At 30.6% G+C, this 19,699-nt stretch overlaps 1 protein-coding gene across 2 annotated transcripts in view; it reads right to left on the minus strand.

Moving 5' to 3' along the window:
* Window positions 1–19,699, minus strand: part of crb (cell polarity complex component crumbs) — a 332,998-nt gene that overhangs the window by 11,368 nt on the left and 301,931 nt on the right. For both annotated transcript variants that reach the window (XM_075371826.1, XM_075371827.1), the window contains 7 exons: window positions 17,761–17,930; window positions 16,925–17,098; window positions 12,766–12,953; window positions 8,773–8,897; window positions 7,002–7,143; window positions 4,254–4,411; window positions 83–190 (listed from right to left, as the gene is read on the minus strand). In XM_075371826.1, the coding sequence (XP_075227941.1) occupies window positions 83–190; window positions 4,254–4,411; window positions 7,002–7,143; window positions 8,773–8,897; window positions 12,766–12,953; window positions 16,925–17,098; window positions 17,761–17,930 (1,065 nt within the window). The remainder of the gene's footprint in view (window positions 1–82; window positions 191–4,253; window positions 4,412–7,001; window positions 7,144–8,772; window positions 8,898–12,765; window positions 12,954–16,924; window positions 17,099–17,760; window positions 17,931–19,699) is intronic.

Below are 19,699 nucleotides of genomic sequence, written 5' to 3' on the forward strand. Positions count from 1 at the left end.
TATTTTAATGGTTCTAATGTTAAATGTTATTATAAAACACTATAGCTTATGCAATTACAGATTATGTAAAAAAGAATATTACCTCTGTACAGTTTTTCCCAGTACGACCTGGTGGACATTCACAATCATAATCTCTAACTGATTCTGTACATGCTTGTTTGCAAGTTCCACCATCTGTACATGGTTTTTCCTGAAAAAAAAAGTATAAATGAAAAAAATATGAAAATTTTTACATTTTACTCAATTCAAAATCAAGTATATTAATACAATCTATTGCTTTGATATTTTATACAAGGCACACCATTTACTATACTGAGTGATTCAAAAGGTCAACTTTAAAAGCATATAAAAATTTATTTAGATAATTTACACCTTCGGTTAAGGTCTCACTTCGTAGCAAAACACATCAAGTTTTGACTCATCTAGCTCATTAGTACTGAAATTGGCCACCAGCACTGTCACCGGTGTGGTTAAAAATGAAAGCATTTACTGATGCAGAATGTGCTTGTTGTGTGTTTTGGTTTCATGATTTGCAGTCAGCAACTGCAGTAGAACAGTAGGAACAGTAATAGAACAGTAGGAAGTCTCCTAGTAGTCATACAGTTTACTCTTGGTATCAAACCTTCGTTAAGACAGGTTGTTCTATTAACCATACAAAATCACTAGGACAACCTAGTCTCTAAAGCTACTGTGGAACAATTCAGAGAAAGTTTTGGATGTAGTCCAAAGAAATCAACTTGACATGTGTCATATGAAACTGGCATTCCACAAATGACTGTTTGGCATGTATTATGTAAACGACTGCACTTGAAGCCATGGTAACTAACCATGGTTCAACAAATTACAGATGATGACAAAGTTGTTCAGTACCAGTTTTGTGTGGAAATGATGGATAGAATTTCAGACAATGGTACATTCTTAGACAATGTAATTTTAGTGAAAAGAGATGCTTATTTTGAAGAGCTTCTGAAATTCTACTTTTTGGACAGCTTAAAAAACTTTGAAAAGTGTATAGAGTTAAAAGGAGGAGATAATGTTGAAAAATAACAAAAATCTACACAAAATAATTTGTTTTTCTATCTTTTTCTTACTGAATGCCCTCGTACTTCTGAGGATGATATGTATGAATGTATATGAAGTGTAGTTTTGTACAGTCTCAGGTTGACCATTCCTGAGATATGTGGTTAATTGAAACCCAACCACCAAAGGACACCAGTATTCATGATCTGGTATTAAAATCTGTATAAAAGAAACTGCCTTAGGATTTAAACCTTAGAACTCTCGACTTTGAAATTAATTAATTAATGCTGCAGTTGCAAAGATAATGTATGACTTACTGGCTATAATCTGAAATGAAACTGATTTCAGGTGGGATGTATATCACATTACAAATAGAAACCATATTGAACCAAGGTGAATGAATGCTGGATGAGAAAGTACTGAGCAAGTTTTTTTTTGTATTTTTTTGAAGTAAATTCAAACCTTGTAATCTTGATTCTAACAGTGTTCAGCTTGATGTTTTTATAAATTTAAATCTCTAATCAAGTCATTTAATCCACCTTGTGATATAAGATGTGGCTTATTGGAAGATAATTCAAAATCAAAATCACTGTTATCTTCTTCAGTATTGCCTGATTCTTCATCGCTGCTTTTGAAACATACATTCACAGGTGGCTCAGGAACTGGAATAATTTCACTGTGAGGTACAGGCCTGATTGCAGATTGCAATGAAGGATATTTTACAGTATGTTTAGATTTTTTGGAAATTCCAGACACACTTGTTATACAAAAGTAACCATCGGTTGGATACATGATCCTTTGGTTCACACCAAACCATAGGTACACCAAATGGCAAAGCCTTCTGTGTACCTTTCAGCCATCCTCTTAAATATTTAGAACAATTAGTGCATACTATATGAGGAGCCCACGTCTTATTCTAATCATCAATTTTACAGTCAAAGTACAAATGATATGCTTTTTTAATTAAAGGTGTAATGTTTTTTTTTCTATTTGATTTTACAGTAAACTCACCACATGCATAACAAAAGGCATCCACATCATTTAAACAATTTTGATGCATTATGACACTGCACTGTTAACAAACTTAAGACAGCAATAAGACTGAACAAAATTAATTCATTCTTAAATCCAGTGCTTAATACAAACAACACAGCTCTGTTTTCAGCTACATGTTTTGACCCACACAAACATGATATTAATCTTGTCCATGAAGGCTCACTCTTCAGTATTAGATATGTCATAATATGTGACTATGATATGATTTATTCTTTATCTAGTATGTTTATTTATAACTTACAAATTATGTTAACAAAGTTAAGCAATAAAAAATGAGCTAACAACATACAAAATAGGAGCTTAAAATGCAAACTTTTTGTTGAAAAATGAAAAAAATCCTTTAATTAAAATTTAAACATTTTTCAAAAATGGTAGTTGATGGAAAGATTCTGAGTTCATGTTCGTTTTCAGCATCAAAAAACAGATTAAAATCATGTACTGCATGTTAGGAAACAAACATTATGTTTATCAATGTTATAGGCAAAACATCAAAAGGATCATACATACATTAAATTATTTTTTTAAAAAGTAACTGACATGACAATCTGATGATACATGCCTCTTCAAAAACTTCCAGATTAATTATATACCAAATATTCATATTTGGTAAACATATTCGATTAATCATTTAAATGTGTTTTTGGCTGCTCGTTTTTTTAAGCTTAAAATCCTGCTTTTACTCAACCATGAGAAAAGAGGTATTAAAAAACTGAAAAACAAGGGAAAGGATAAAAAAATTTCTTTTGTTGATTAATTTACAATTAACTCACTTGTTCGTTGGAATATGATGTGAAAATTATGTACCATTCTGCTATAAAGGTCAGCTCAGAATTCAATGCAGCACACATTGAATGAACAATGTTAATGTTGCACACTAATATACAATGCTATCTCTGATGCTCAATAAGCAATAAAGAAACAATTAAATGTTGCTGTTGGATTAGAAGATACAAAAAAGGTATAGTCAAATAACTTAGTGTTGTATAATAATTTTGAAGGGTGGCCAACATCATAAAACGAGGATTTTAATGTAAATACAAAAACAAAGATGACAACACAGTTGTAGGATTTTCTCATCACGTGGCTTTTTTTATTCACAGCTCACATACACACTTTAAAATATTTATTATTTTATTTAAATATATAATTTTTTGTTAATTTTATTTGATGATTAAAGCACACAAGTATACCATATTTCATTTGTGCAGGTGTGGGGGTACTAGCAGCCACCTTAAATACCATTCATTTATTTAATTCTACTGCCTTGTGATAAGAGGAGATACTAATGACGTACTATATCCACTTGGCCACCAGTTTATTTAGAGCATGTTTTGGGGTGGGGGTGCGATTTTGCAAAAACCTTTTTTGGAAATATTATTTTTTAATTTTAACAAATGTGCCTAAGAAAAATAAGACCTTAAATAGGCAAAATCTCAAGATGCTGAGGGTGACTTTGTTGTATAGCCTCACTCCCTTGACCTTTTAAGTTAAAAATTTAATGGCATCAATGTCCCACATATAAAAGTAATCCAACCAAGTTTGGTCAAAATTGGTCAAATAGTTCTGGAGATATAAGGTGTAAAACACCAAACGCACACACACACAGATACATGCAAACATATTCATCTAATTTTTGGGTATTCTGGGTTCTTTAGGGGTCAAAACGTAAAGATCTGGTGAAAACCACATATACCCTAATTGGAGTGATTACGATACTTTCCCTTCTAAAGCTATAGCTCTGCTATAGTGCTAGGCGGGAAAATAAAATAATTAAAGACAACTAGACAAATTCTTATTATAAAGGGATACTTCATTAACTTACCTTAAGAATAGGAAATAAAACACAAATTGGAAGCTGGTAAGATAGCGTCTCCAATCTGTGTGTTTTATAATCTTACTAGTTCTAGAGCAACTATGCACAAAATTAAAGTATATCAAGTAAGATTTAATATAAATAGCCTAAACTAGGCTAGACTACTGATTATATGCTTTAAAATTTATTTAAAAAAAAAATTATTATTGTTGAGAAAAGTTACAAATTGTTACCTTCATATTTCTGTTAAATAACAGAAATAAATAAATATGTTAATTGGAGGCAGACAAGTGCTACACACTTTTGCCTAGTTAACTGCAATGTAATTACTATAATTTTACCAAGTAAATAAAATAAAACTTACTAAACAGGGATCAGACAAATTACAGTATGTACCACAGGTATCACCAATATTACAATGACACTCAAAGCCACCAATTTTGTTGTAACATATTCCATTACCACTACATATCTCTTCTTGACATTCATCAACATCAAGTTCACAATTATTACCATAATAACCTGTAAAATAAAATTTAATTAGTTAAAGTCTGTTATTAATAAAGCAATCGTAAACATAAAAATATTATTAAAACATATCACCAAAACATTCTTATGATAATTGAATCATTTTGGATGAAAGTGATAACAATAAGAACGTGATGAGGAAAACCTGATAAGGAGAGATGTAAATTAAAATAGGTAATGAAAATATCTGAGAAAGAAAGATTTAACAAATAAATATAATTTAATACACATAAAAAATGGTAAAATTAGACTTTCATATGAGTATTGTGTGTGTAATTCAGAATGATAAAAAGAGATGAATATTCAAATTATAACTAGAATAATTGATTAGTTATTAAAAAAAATTGACTATTCATGTAGAATCCAATAAAGAATTGAGATATTTCTTGGTAAAAACCACTAAACTGTTATTGAATTTGGTTCCTCTTTGAAAATGATCAAAATTTTTATAGTATAAGGGAGTATATAATCATTAATAATTTATAATATAATATAAGGGAGTACTATCATGATAATCAGATAAACCTTTTATCAAGCCTTTTTATAAGCCTTTCATCCGGAGGTCCTGGGTTCAAATCCCAGTCAGGCATGGCATTTTCACACACACTACAAATCATTCATCTCATCCTCTGAAGCAATACCCAACGATGGTCCTGGAGGTTAAACAAAAAAAAAAATAATTTTTATCAAGTATCATGGAAATGGCCAGAAATAAAAACCCGTTTTACAGTGTATTTGAGCACATATTTAAACGTTCTGTGTACCTTTTTAATTGACATCTTTTTAACTTCATTTAAGAAGGAGGTTCTCCATTCAACTTATATGTATATTTAAATTTCCTTTCCTCAACCTTATTGTAACTTCTACTTTTTTTGAGTACATGGAAAATATATATTTTTGAGTACTCATGCTCACAAAACATTAATTCTGTTTTTACACGACTGCTCAAAAAGGGATGTAATGCATTTAGGGTGTATGTTTGTTCCACTGTAGCATGTTAACAGCTAAACCAATTTAGATGTATGACCCAGCATTGGAATACTTATGTTACCGAGAGTATCATAGGCTATGTAAATATGTACATATATACATATTTATACACACGTAGTAATGCCTGTGCCATCGGGTGCCTCCCCAGGTGGCAGATAGGGGAAAGCCTCCCAGATATGAGTGGTACTGGAAATGAAATACCCAGAGTATTCCAAATAATAACTAAATCTACCAGTGTCTGTTCTAGTATCCAGCAGCTAGTGGTCAGAGTCTGTTCACCTAGTTTGTGCAGCTGTTAAACATACGTCCTGATCTCAACAATGAAGTTGTTAAGCCTTGTGATCACCAGAGGTCACCACAAAGTTCAACTTTAACAACAGGAAAGAAGTCTGCTATCCCAGGGCCCCAGTCAGTGGACTGGACTCCCATTCTGGTCATAGGATTCTCGGAGACCAGACATGCCATGTGGAAAAGAATCGGAGGTTCTCAAAACCTCTTCAAACTAAATGAAAGTTCTTCACAGGTACACAATACATAAACACACTGTTGAAACCAGGAAAATTGAAACAACTAATGAATATGCTTGATAGATTCAGCATTAAAATTTTGGCAGTACAAGAGACACAGTTTACAGATGAATGCCATTTTGACTCAGAAAACTACAGTAAGTTTGTAAGGGAAAACCCGGAGTACAGATAAACAAGGACCCAAACATTTGGTACAGGTTTTGTGGTTCACAAGTCAGTCACAGATTCTGTCATTGACTTCATCGCACCATTGGAAAGAATCTTGATGCTATCAGTAAAATCAGGAAACAAGGTGTGCACACTGATTAATGTGTATGTACCAATAAACGAATGTAACAGAAAAAACCTGCAGGTGGTGATAGAAGAGTTTTGGGAATTTTGTAAGAAACCACGAACAAAATTCCCAAACATCATGTCAAGTTTCTACTAGGTGACTTTAAAGAACAATTAAGGAAAGAGAAGAAATACAGGAAAATCATAGGACCATACACTGCCCACAATAGGACTAATAGAAATGGTGAACGCCTCCATAGACATCTGTTATAACTTCAATCTCAATGTTATGTCAACGTAATTCCTGAAGCCCACATATAAACGTTTTTCCTGTTTAGCCTCTGGGAATCACCATCAGGTTTTACTTCAGAGGATAAATGAGGATGATATGTATGAGTGTAAGTGAAGTGTAGTCTTGTGCAGTCTCAGGTCGAAATCCTAGTTTCAGGAAGGGGAATACCATGTAAATTCTAGGCACTTGCAAAGAAATCTTTCTGTTACAAACCCTTCCAATTCAGACCTCCAGTTTATAGTCAAGATCTTATTTTCAATGAATAACAGTAGACAATTTCAGGAAGATTGACATAGTTTTTAAAGATGACTGATTCTTATATAGCTGACTGTGCAGTTTGTACTAGTTGCATTCCCTTAATACTTGGGTCATCTTTTAGTTCTAGTAAAACAGCATTTTAAAAATGAAATTTTTCAACTATTACTTTTATTTCTCATAATATATATTTATTAAGGGCAAAAAAAATAAATAAGTTACAAAATTGTAAAAAAAATTAACTTACCTGTACCAGCACAGTTGCAAGTATACGATGCAACACCGTCCATACATTTACCACCATGAAGGCAAGGCTTAGGTAAACATTCATCAATATTTTCTTCACAGATACGACCTTGATATCCATTTTCACACAAACATTTGGGAGGCTGTAATCAGTTAGATAAATAAAATAACTTTTATCATGTAAAATTAAATCTAATTATAATTATAATTTAAATATCCTCTTCAACTAGATTTATTTTTTACACTAATGAAATTAACTATCTTTCAACGATTAAAAAATAATTACTACATTATTCCAATTCGCCACTGATCTTCACCCTCTTCTTGCCTCGCCTGGTAGTCGCCTCCGCCGTCGCCGTATCCGTCTCTGTCCCCCCCGTTGTGATGGTCAATGAATCCTCGGTTTGTTGAACTATTCGTTTCAGCATCTCCATCGGCGGTTTCAAAGGAGCTAGCGACGCCACCTCCACCTCGTCGTTGCATTTGTATTGACCCTCTTGCAGCAACGAACATCCCAGCTCGTTGTCCGGCGCCTGAGTATCCTGTTCGTCCTCGTCGGAACTGGATAGGATTTGGGCGCGCTCTTCCAGCGTTGTAATAAAATCCTCGTCGTCTTTATATGAAGTCGCCGGATCGCCCAGCCGTGGTGCACGGAAGCGTTTGTTTTTTCGTGCCTTCAACAGATCGTCGACATATTGCATATTTTCAATATTGGTTTTTGTTAAAATAATTTTGCTATCGCTCAAACGTACACAGATATGTAGTTGCTTCATATGTGATATAAGCGGCGTACCGCGCTCGCTATATATACACAAAAACGGTCGGAGAGAGAGAAGAGAGAAAATGAAGAGGGAAGGGGCCGGATAGGCAATCGTGTATTGGAGTCTGCAACGATGGTATAGAAACAGTGGCCATGTGTGTGTATTAATACCATTGTATCATAGCTACATCGATCCGTATACCGCACACAGCTCGTCCCTCCCCACCGCCGCATGATCGCGTACTGGATACTTGTCCGGATCTGGGAACCAGATCCCGCCTCACACCTCACAGCCTCACTGTCTTCATGGTTATTTTCATTGGATTGCAATAACCGTATCTACAGTTACGGAGCTGACGGTTTATTTAAAAACACGAATAAGACTTTAAACCTTCAACAAAATTTTAATTTAAAAGCTTAACCGTTTGAGAAACAGGCGTTGCGGCTCCGAATGTTTCTACGCGCGCGACCGTTAACCCGTCAGTCTCCTCGGCAAAATCGAGTTGCCCGTGTGCTCCGGAACCTCCGATACATTCAGACAAGCTGTTCGTCTGTGAGGTGTGAGGCGGGATCTGGTTCCCAGATCCGGACAAGTATCCAGTACGCGATCATGCGGCGGTGGGGAGGGACGAGCTGTGTGCGGTTTATAAGACCGCACTTGTGGACCGTGGACCAGTCTGTTGTATGAATTTCCCCGGTCACAATTACCTCGGCCCTGGCAACCCAATCGATAACGGGCCCCCGGTGGACATCGATGATCAGATCGCGCTTGAGCACGACCGTAGATACGAATCGGCCACAGAACATCATCATATACTTCTTTGATAAAAAAAAGTCCAAAAAAAAAGTAATTCTTTGATAAAAAAAAAGTCCAGTCATTTAATTTTTTTGATATATACTATAATATATTAATCAATAAACAAAACAATAAGATTATATTTATATAGAAAATTAAAAATTCTAATATTAAAAAATCATAACTAATAATTAAGAAAAATAAATAAATAAATACCTTTGTTGTGTTATCACATATTCCATTATTTAAACATGGAGTAACAAAACAATATGCCATTTCACAATATGTACCAACAAAACCAGGTGAACAATAGCAAGTGAAATTATCATTTGTTTTTGTATCTAGAACAAAAATATCATAAATTATTATGTACGTCACAGCCATTCCCAAGAAAAACAACTAACCCTTATCAGACCTAGTACGAAAAGTGAGGAATAAAGTGGTTTCTCACTGAATAAATTTCTCATAAATAATCGTATCACTTTTAAAATATGTTACTATAAAAATAATTAAAACAATATGTACAATTTTTTTTCTGATTCCATTACCAAACAAAAACATTTCATTGTTAAAACTGTAAAATTTAAAACTAAAACATGATTCTTCAATTTAAGAAACTAAAAGAACATGATTTTAGTTCTACATCTTTGGCAATGCAAAAAAATGACTTAAGTTCATTAACAAAATGATAAAATATTACGATAATATTTTTTTAAATGTATGAATTATGGCACAGAATATTAACATAAAGAATGCCTGATGACAAGACAAATGATTTTAGTTAAGTCATATTTTTTTAATATTATTATTTACTTTACAATTCTATATAATAATTTTACAATTAAGACCCAGAAATCTTAAAAAGTACATTGTTTTGCACAATTTTCACTTAAAATCCAGCAGAAAAAGTATTGTCAGTCTTTTAGTAGACAAAATGAGAACTTTTAACACGTCGTTAAACATCCTATAAATATCAGAAAAATTAACAATAAAAACTGAGCAGTATTGTTTTTTTGTAGATAAATTTTTATTTTTCATAAAAAATGAATTTGTTTTTATCTTTTGATATCAATAAAATGAGTAGATACAATAAATTAAAAACATAAACATTATTTACACAGACTGATGTATAAAATTATTTAGTTGTCTGAAAAAGGTTTACAATACTTTTCAGACTCAATAAAATCTACAAGGTAGATGTCGATGAAAAAATACATCAAACTTTGTTGCAATATATTTCATTGTCTGAGTTACAATTTCACATTCATTGTTCAAAGAATCATACTATCCTAATTCCATATGTAAAGTAGCTGTCTGCAATAGCCAACTCCTGTTTATCAGGAACTATCTATTTCTAGTAAATTGTATGTATAATATTTTACATATGCTGAAGAGCATATTTTAACCAGTTTAAAAAAATTATTAAGAAATTAGATAAAGCAAAGTGTGTGCTTTCATTAATTTTTTTTTTAAATAGATGAATGAGATGAGAAATTACATTTCAATTGATGAGATGCATTTTGCTCTAATTTGCTTATAGAGTCAAGATAAAAAAACTCTTACATAATAAATATTAATTTGATAAATGCATTTACATTCTATTTTTATAAGAAAGGGACATAATCTGGATGACTCTGGGTATATTTCTATAACAATGTTTATGTTTATTTCAATCTCAATATCTAAAAAAATTATTTTTCTATTCTTTTCCATTTCGCATATAAATTTTAAATTATCATTATAACTATTAAGTTTATTTATATGATCAAATGTTCATTACTTATAACTGCATTTATATATGATCAAAATGTCATCAACACATCTTATTCATAATAACACTTTGTGTAATGAAAATAAATTCGACAAAGAAATAGATGTAATAAAGAAAATAGCAGATTTTAATGGTTCTGATAGTGAAATTATAGAAAAGATATACAAAAAGCAGAGAATGAAGTAGTATTATGAGAGTTTTACAAAACTGCAACAAGAAAATAACAAAGAGATTATTAATAGGTTTTTCTTAAAATATTAAACAAAAGAATAAAAAAAATTACTAATTTTTATGATAAAAATAAACATAAAAAAGCTTACACACCAAATAACCATATTATAAAATATTTAAATAATAATAATAATCATCATCATTAAAGTGATGAAGAGAATTTGAGGGGAATATATATAATTAAATGTAATGAATGTAATAAAATTTACATTGGTAAAACTAACAAATCTTTTAAAAAAAGATATACGGAACATTCAATGCTTACAAAAACAAAAAAAAGAGGTGTGGCTAATATGGCCGATTATTTTTTGCAATGTAAGCATAGTATTACTGATTATAAAAATAATTTTGAAAATTTTATAACAACAATAAAAAAATGAGTATACTTGAAAAATATTAATTTAAACTCAACTTCAGCCATCATTAACCTCCTTCCAACCCCCTCCCCTTATGACTCATCTTCTCCATTATGTTCCCCATTGGATGACCCCAGTCAATATTCAACAATTCATAAAAATACTCTCTCCATCTATCTCTAATATCCTCCTCCTCTTTCACAATCACTTCCCCTTCCTTGTTTTTATCAACACTGCAATCCCATTTTCATTTCGCCTTTTCTTACTAGGCCATACAATTTTTTTTTGTTACTACCAATATCCTATTCCAGTTCATTTACAAACAATCTCAAACACCTCTCCTCTTTTTTTACTATCCTCTTGCAATTCCTCTTTGCTTTTATACCTTTTTTTATTCAGGCCATCACTTATCCCCTTCCATTTTATAGTGTGTTTGGAAAGTCGCGTGCAGTATCTTTAATGTGGTGCATTCTATTCTTTCAGTGTTAGGTTGGTTGCCCTGAGAGTTCATTAGGTGTTGCTCAGTAATAAACCAAAACATCAGATGCTGAGTTGTGACTGAACGTGCTTCATTTCGTTTCATGTTGTTACGTTTATTGGAACAGCCTTTTCTTTTCCAATCTTCCAGTCTGCTAAACATTTTTAGGATAATTCCTTCTCCATTTTTACACTCTTTACCTCCACACCACAGCAACCTATAGCCTCCTCTTAATTTCTTACTCCCTTTCTCACACCATTTTATCTCACTCAACCCTAGGCTATTCAAACCTTTTGCAATCACTGTGTCCATTTCTTTGTCCGACTTCTCAGTCAATATCCCCACATTCGCTATTCCAATTTTTAGTTTTTCATCTTTCCTGTGCCGTTTCCCACCTTTCATTCCTCCTTTATAATCTACTTTTCATAGCACGAGTCCAAGCACTACGTGTCAACTCAGGTGAACGCCCTAACCCTGCTTGCTTTCTAATCAAACTTTCCATAGTAAGCTATTCTTATGATGAGGTTGCCTTGTCTCAAAGCCGTTTTTAGGTTACTGGCAGCTATTTTCTAGGCACTGTTGTTGCCCAAGTCTTCCGCCATTGCATGTAAGGGATGAGTCAGCTTATTTACTGACAACTAATACTCACCACGTCACAAGGCCCTTTTTGGCTTGGTAGTATTTTTTAGGTGCACTGTTTCTCCCTCTAGATAACTCCATCATACCTCAGGCCTTGCAGCTGCCTGTCTGCGACTCCTTACTTGGATCGCATCTTATTCACAGCTAACCATTTCCCTACCTGCAACCTGGGGATGCATCTGATGCCTGTAGTTAGGGATCCCAACCCATAGGGCAGGCAATCCCCCTATGAACAAAATTTAAGGAAGAGAATAACCATTTGAAACTTATAAAAAAAGATTTTAATAATTACAAATTTAAAAACAATATTAAATACCGGTCTCCAATCTTTATTCATCAATTAAGTTTCAGCATCACTAAAATTTCCAACTTACCTGCATTTTTTACATATATTTAAAAACTAATTATTTCAAATAAACTAATTTTGTGACCATGTCTAGGAAATGGTTATTTCCTAGGTTAAAGACCATTTCTCTGGTTTTTGGGTTGTTTTTATTTTTTATTCATCATAAAAACACTGATAAAAATACTTGCTTTGTAGTGTTTAGTCTTATTATCATTATTATTTATAATTATTATTTTTATTATTAATAGTCTTTTATTATTATTCTTTTTTTAATTTATTATTTATTTTTTAACAGTTTTTGATTGTAATATTTTAAAATTTATTTCAAAAGCCGTCTATATAGCTCCTTATTTTATTTAGATAAAATTAGAGAATAAAGTAAACTTACTTTTTACATCCAAACATGAAGCATCATTATAACAAGGCATATGATTACAAGTAACTTGTCGTAACTGTTCACACTGTTTACCTTCATAATCTTCGCTACATACACATTCATAATAACCAAGCCTATCAATACATGTTCCGCTATTTTTACATGGATTTGAATCACACTCATTTATTTCTTTATCACAACTGAACAACAGAAAACAAAATCAGTAGTTAAAGTATGTTTCATAAAAAAGCAGTATGAACTCAAAATATAATATCTAAACATATAAAATTAATATATAAGCATTGAAATAATGTTTAGTTGGCCAATAGTTTTAGATTCTATTAAGTGATGAATGTATTAACACAAGTTATAAGGGAAAGGATAAGTTGTTAAAATAAAGGTATTATATATATTCAATAAACTGTAATCTTAAAAATATTATTTCTGTTTTACTGATGCTAATAAAAGTAATAATAAAATGCAATTCACAATATGTGGTGTTTGTAAATTGCTTAAAATCATATAATCCAAACCACTTTGTATAAACAAAATCCTAAATACAAAGGTGCTGATAAGTATTAAGCATTTCTCATTTAATTTTTGCTGCTCTTTAAGTCACACATACAAATTTTTTTTTTTTTTTGGGGGAGAAAAACATTTTTACGTTATTGCCCGGAAAACAAAAATATGAAATGTAAAATCTAATAAAACAACAATGAAAATTAAAACAAAATAAAAACATACACTAGAAATTAAAAACAAAATTAAAACTTAAATTTAAATTTGAAATACAAAAATAAAATAAAAAACTTTAACTAAGTCATTAAACACAAAACTTATCTACTGTCACACATAAAAATTATATACACATATATAAAACCAAAATAAATTCAACGAACTCCGAGAGAAGTGTAAAAAGCTCCTTCTCAGATAACAGAAAAAATAAAAATTTTAAATGAAATCCATGACAGTATAAAGAGAAAATAAAAATAATAAAACACTAATAAAAAGTATCGAAAATACCCACACTTTGAAGAAATAAAAACACCTGGCTCAAAACTTCTTTGTCATTGCTCAGAATTTGACAAATGTTCCTGAGCAATTTAAATTTTCGATGCAAGACCACATAACACACACAATCCACAAGGATGTGGAGAACAGTCAAGCGGCAGTTGCATCATATGCACAGTGGTGCGTTTACTGCTGACATCAGATACCCGTGAGTAGCTCTAGTATGCCCTATCTGCAATCGACATAGGACTACTTCCTCACGACAAATTTTCCTATTTGAGGAATCCCACTGCAACACAGAACCTCTAATGTGCCAGAGTTTGTAATCTACTGTAGCCATCCAGTCATCTTGTCACTTTACATGAAGAGTGAGTTTAACATAGCTAATAAAGTTGAATGCAGTAACACAGGTAGTGAAGGATAATTGACTACATACATCTTTAGCAGTAGAATCTGTATGTTCATTACCTGGAATCCCCACGTGTCTACGGATCCAGCAGAAACTCACTTGTGCGTTGCGATGGTTCAACTCAGCAATTGCATTGTAGATTTCGGTGACAATAGGATGTTTGGAATAAAAATTTTCTAAGGATTGGAGAGCACTACACAAGTCGCTACAAATAAGGATATGATGGTAATTGTGATGGATAAGGATCCATCATTATATATCCTTATAATGTTAACCATCATAAGGTATGATGGTTAACAATATTCAAAACCTTATTTATAGCATATAATTCAGCAGTAAAGACACTTGTAATACCAGGTAGACCCCACATACTGATGCTATTATTAATATCTATTAAATAAAACAATACAAATTAATTTAAAAACTATAAAAAATGAAAATGGAACCATATACTTTCCAACAGCGTAAAGGAATTATTAAAATTCGCTAAAAAATGATGGACATTTTACACAGATGGTTCATAAAGTTTGTGGTATTTCAAGTGGTAATGAAGAACCACCTTGTTCAGAAATTGTAAAATAAATAAAAAATTGTGCTACTATTAAAAATCAATAATTTATGTATTAATAATTAATAAATTATTAATTTGTGTATATAAAAAAATATATTACTAATATTGCTGCAAGTGTTGCTGAAAACTCAAGTTTGTCAATTCCAAGAAGTTTACATCAATAAGCTGTCTCAAAAACTACCCTAATTGCATTTTGCATAAATGTGTTTATGCAAGCTAATATAGTGCAACAATTGCAGCCATGAGTCTATTGTCAATGTCATGTGTTCATTGATTGGGAATTGGAACTATAGAAAGATAACCCTGAGTTTTTTTACGAAAATTAACCAAAGCCAATTTCCAACCAAATGGGCCTAAGGTGAATAAAGAGAACTGTTGCTTGTGGAGCTTTCAGAATCTTAGAATAATAGCCAAACAATGTCTCTAAAACAACAAGTAACTGTTTGATATGCTTTTAGGCCAGCGGTATGATCAAGCCAAGTGGATGTGGCCAATGTTTATTTCCAATAGGAAGGTACTACAGCCATCAAATGATTGTATTATCTCATAAAAAATCACCAGGAAGGGGGTGAATTTTTGAAATAGAGACATCGGCTGAGCACTTAGATCATGGGATCTAACATTTCTTGATTTTTCCTTTGTGAAAGGATAGCCAATAATCCATTTGTGAGAGGCCAAAAATCCTTAAACAGTTGAAGCACTTCAAGAGAATATTGAAGATGTTGTTCACCGAATAAAGTCACTAGTAATATGTGAAAATTTAAAACTTCCCTTTCAGAATTATTTGTAACATAAACTGAGGCGACCATTTATCCAATATTGAATTAATATTCTATATTATTAATTCTACATCCGTTCTATATTAAATCAATATATTTAACCAACCACATATTCTTTTATTGACTATGGTCTCTATATTGAAATAACAATGATGATTTTCCAAAATATTAAGTTACATTGTTAATTTAAAATAAGTTATTTCTTTTGAAAACCCTTTTCTTTTAAACAGATAATAAATGTTATTTCAAGAAAGAGTACTGAAGTATGTTTTCCTTAAAAAAACATAGAAAGAATTTACATGCTAGTTAAGATAGGCATTATGTAACTTCCTAATCAACAGCAAAGAATTATGTTGCTAGTTCAAAACTAGACACCTCAGCATTAGAAAACCAGTCATTCAGGATTAATGAAGAATATCTGCTAAAAATGTAAGAAACATTGAAGAAATGATAAGAAGCAAACAGTATTGTTTATAAAATTTTAAACATAAGAAAACTTTTAGCCAAATGATTTTCAAAGTATTTTGATAAATACCACAAACAACTGATTATTTTTTGATTTAATAATCATTTAGAATCACTTTTGGCTGTGGAATTTTAAAAACATGCCATAACATGTAACTCTTGTTATTAAAGATTTTAAAATCAAAGTTTATTTATGAAAATAAATTTCTCTCCTACTTTCCTACATGCATATATAATATATACATGTATTTAAGTAGATTAAAATAAACATAATGGTGGTTTTCTGAAGATAAACAGAATTTTAAGCAATAGAAATTACCAAGAAAGATGTTTTTCTATTATTTTCATTCTGGACCTACAAGAAACAGTAATTAATCAAAATAAATGGAATCTGTTGGATATAAAAAAAAATTAATTTCATGTAATAATTCAGTTTAAAAGTAGCTGAAAGGAAAAAAAAAGCCCAGCCCTACCAGATGCTAGTTTTAGTTACTAATCATAAAACCAGATCATTCTAAATAACAAACTCTGTCAGTATATTCATAATATTACAGTCATTGTAATCTCCATCTCTAGTGATGGTGTACAAAGTTAGTACACCAACTTATATTTAGAAATTAAAGAGGGTTATAGGTGTGGCTAGTTCCTTTTTTACTTAAAATACATATAACCAATCTGTATGTTCTTTTATTTTGTTTTGTACCAACATAATAAAACCATGAGTTTGAAATAAAACTATATTAATTTTTAAGTGAGATCTACACATGACTGAAATTATTACGCAAATAAATATTACTCTATTAAAAAAATGAGAACTTTGATGCGATGACAAAACATTGAAAGCAAACAAACATTGAAATAGTAATAACTAGTATTAGTTACGATTAGTATTACAAATGACTATAAAAAATAAGCATTTTTATGATTAATACTTACAGCCAACCTTCCCATCCAATAGGACAACTACAAGTATAATTTGCTAATGCATCATTACATGTCGCTCCATTTTTACAATCATTGTCTATACATTCATTTATATTTTCTGAACAATCATCTCCAGAAAATCCAGGTAAACAATGACAAAGGTAAGATGTTGTAGCATTGGCACAACTGAATGAAAAAAAATCACATATTCATTATAGTAATATCAAAAATTGTAAGATAAAACAGTTATAAATGTGCATGCATATAACCACACAAATTCTTTTAAAATACAAATTCATATGCTAATCTCACATAAATATTTTTAGAAGCTGGATAATTATTAAAAAGAAAAAATAACAAATTTAGCAGAAGTTGATCAGTATCATAACAAAAAATCCTGGGTTGCATCAACATAATTTTTCACAAAATTAAATTAACACTCTTCAATAAAATGAATCTCTTCAAAAAAATCTGAAATTATAGTGATCTAAACTTAAAGATCGCTATCACTTTATCATTGAGAAAAGAAATATAATTTAATTACTACCCAAGCTTAAGAAAATTAACAAAATAATATGGTAATTATTACCATAGTTTTCCATTAATATGAATAAATAAACCCAAACAAATTTAAAACATAAAGTAAGTATTTAAAAGTTAGAATAAAAAATATTTAAATATTAAGGCAATAAAGACAGATACAGTTAAAAACTATGTTGAACAAAGCTGACTCACTTTTATACCAGAAAAATAAGTGCTTGTTCAAGCAAGTTAAATAGTCTTTTACATGAATCAATGGTTACAAATCTAGTCACTATACTAATTCAATATACACATATAACACTAACCTGCCTCCATTAATACACTCAGAAGGGAAACACAAAAAGCAGCCAAGGTCAATATCAAGTTCCGAATCAGAATTAAGAATAAAATGATTTAATGAGTGTGTAACATTTAGCTGACTAGGTGTGAAATATGGCAGTAAAAGACCTCCAATCCGCACTTCACCGATACATCCCTGAAAAAATTGTAATTAAGTAAATTAATATATTAAAATAAAGAGAATATCAAATTCTTACCAGTAGTTTTCAATAATATTTTATACTGAAATGGTGATTTTATTTTTTAATATACATTAATCTTAACCAGAATTTATTATAAAAGTGTATACACTAAATTTTATAAAAATATATAAAAGTGAAAATGAAAAAAAATTACAAAGGCTAAGGACACATTTAACAGAAAAACTAGCTATTATTTAGTACCAAGGAATTAAAGTAGAAGCAGGATCTTTGTGATGAGTTATGTTTGTCATGTACTTCTCTTTGGAAGTGAAACATGAACACTAAGTATAAAAGGGGGAAAAAAGGCTGGAGGTATTTGAAACATAGGCATAGAAAAGACTGGGAAAAATTAAATGGTCAGTAATAACAGGAGGACTAACAGCAGTAATGGGAGAATAAAATATTAAATAATATAAATAATATAATGAGATTTTATATATATATATATATATATAATTTAAAGTTGACATAAAATTAAATATGTTAAAAAAATATTGTATATATAAAATCCAAACAAAATTTCAATTTGATAATAAACCATCAGACAATGTTTGGGGGAAACAGTCTTATAAAAACTGTAATAGATAGCTGCACTCGTAAATTAATATACAATTTTCATTATTTTAGTATTTTTATTTTAAATCTTTATTATGCAATAACAGAATTATTTCAATCATTACTGAGAATGCAGGATCCTGCAAAAGTAATTTCATGAAAAATTAAGGTAAGATTTGTCTTATCTCAATATTCTGTACTAGGCGATTTAGTTAATGGAATTTAAATATGATTGATTATACACACATATATAAATATGATGATAATGTAACATCACTCATTCACTCGTGCGCACACACACATAATTTTTTTCTACTTCTTGTAGCTTCACATCAATTTTCCATCTTACCACTCTTAAAAATATTCTATTAAATCTTTTTACATTAATATCTGATCCCTAATTAAAATTTATTTTGAAACTTGTTATTTTTCCTTTATTTTATTAACTGTGAGTACAAAAATGATCCACCAAGTAACAGTATAATCTAAACTCTCCACTTGGAGTAGTCAAATGGAATATATTAAGCCTTTAAATGTAAGTAGTCTAATCTAAATTATTTTAAACCAGCATACATGCTCTACTTATATGCTATTTTCAAATTTCAACATTAATTTATTCTCACCACTAATGTAAGGTATCTTCAAAGTAAAAGTTATAAAAATAAGTCAGCCACACCTCTATATTTCTAATAACAGATTGTTTGAGTCTGGAGTTAGAATTGGTTTTAAAAGCTTCTAAGCTATTGGTTATTAAACTAAGAGTCCTATTTGAAATGTAAAATTATAATTCATATCCGATTACACATTTAACTTGAATCCGAGCTACAATCTAGTAGCATCATAGACAGCACAGAATCCCTTATCATTCTGATCAGTGATGATACTAAAATCTTGAATTAATTAGAAATCTAAGAAGATTAAATTGGCTTGTGATCAGATACAATATATATATGTAATATTTATTTGGTCAACCTAAATAAAGAATAATAAAGTAGGATGACACCTTATTCCATTTTGCATGCAAAAGCACTTTCACGAATATCCTCAACTGCATTAAATTACTTTTATAAATTATTCAGATCAAATTACATATTAAAATTAAAAATTATTTTATACTATATTTAAAACTTAAGAATATTACTTTTTTCTTTTTTTTAGATTAAAATTA

Source organism: Lycorma delicatula, chromosome 7 (assembly GCF_047948215.1).
Source record: "Lycorma delicatula isolate Av1 chromosome 7, ASM4794821v1, whole genome shotgun sequence".
NCBI lineage: Eukaryota > Metazoa > Arthropoda > Insecta > Hemiptera > Fulgoridae > Lycorma > Lycorma delicatula.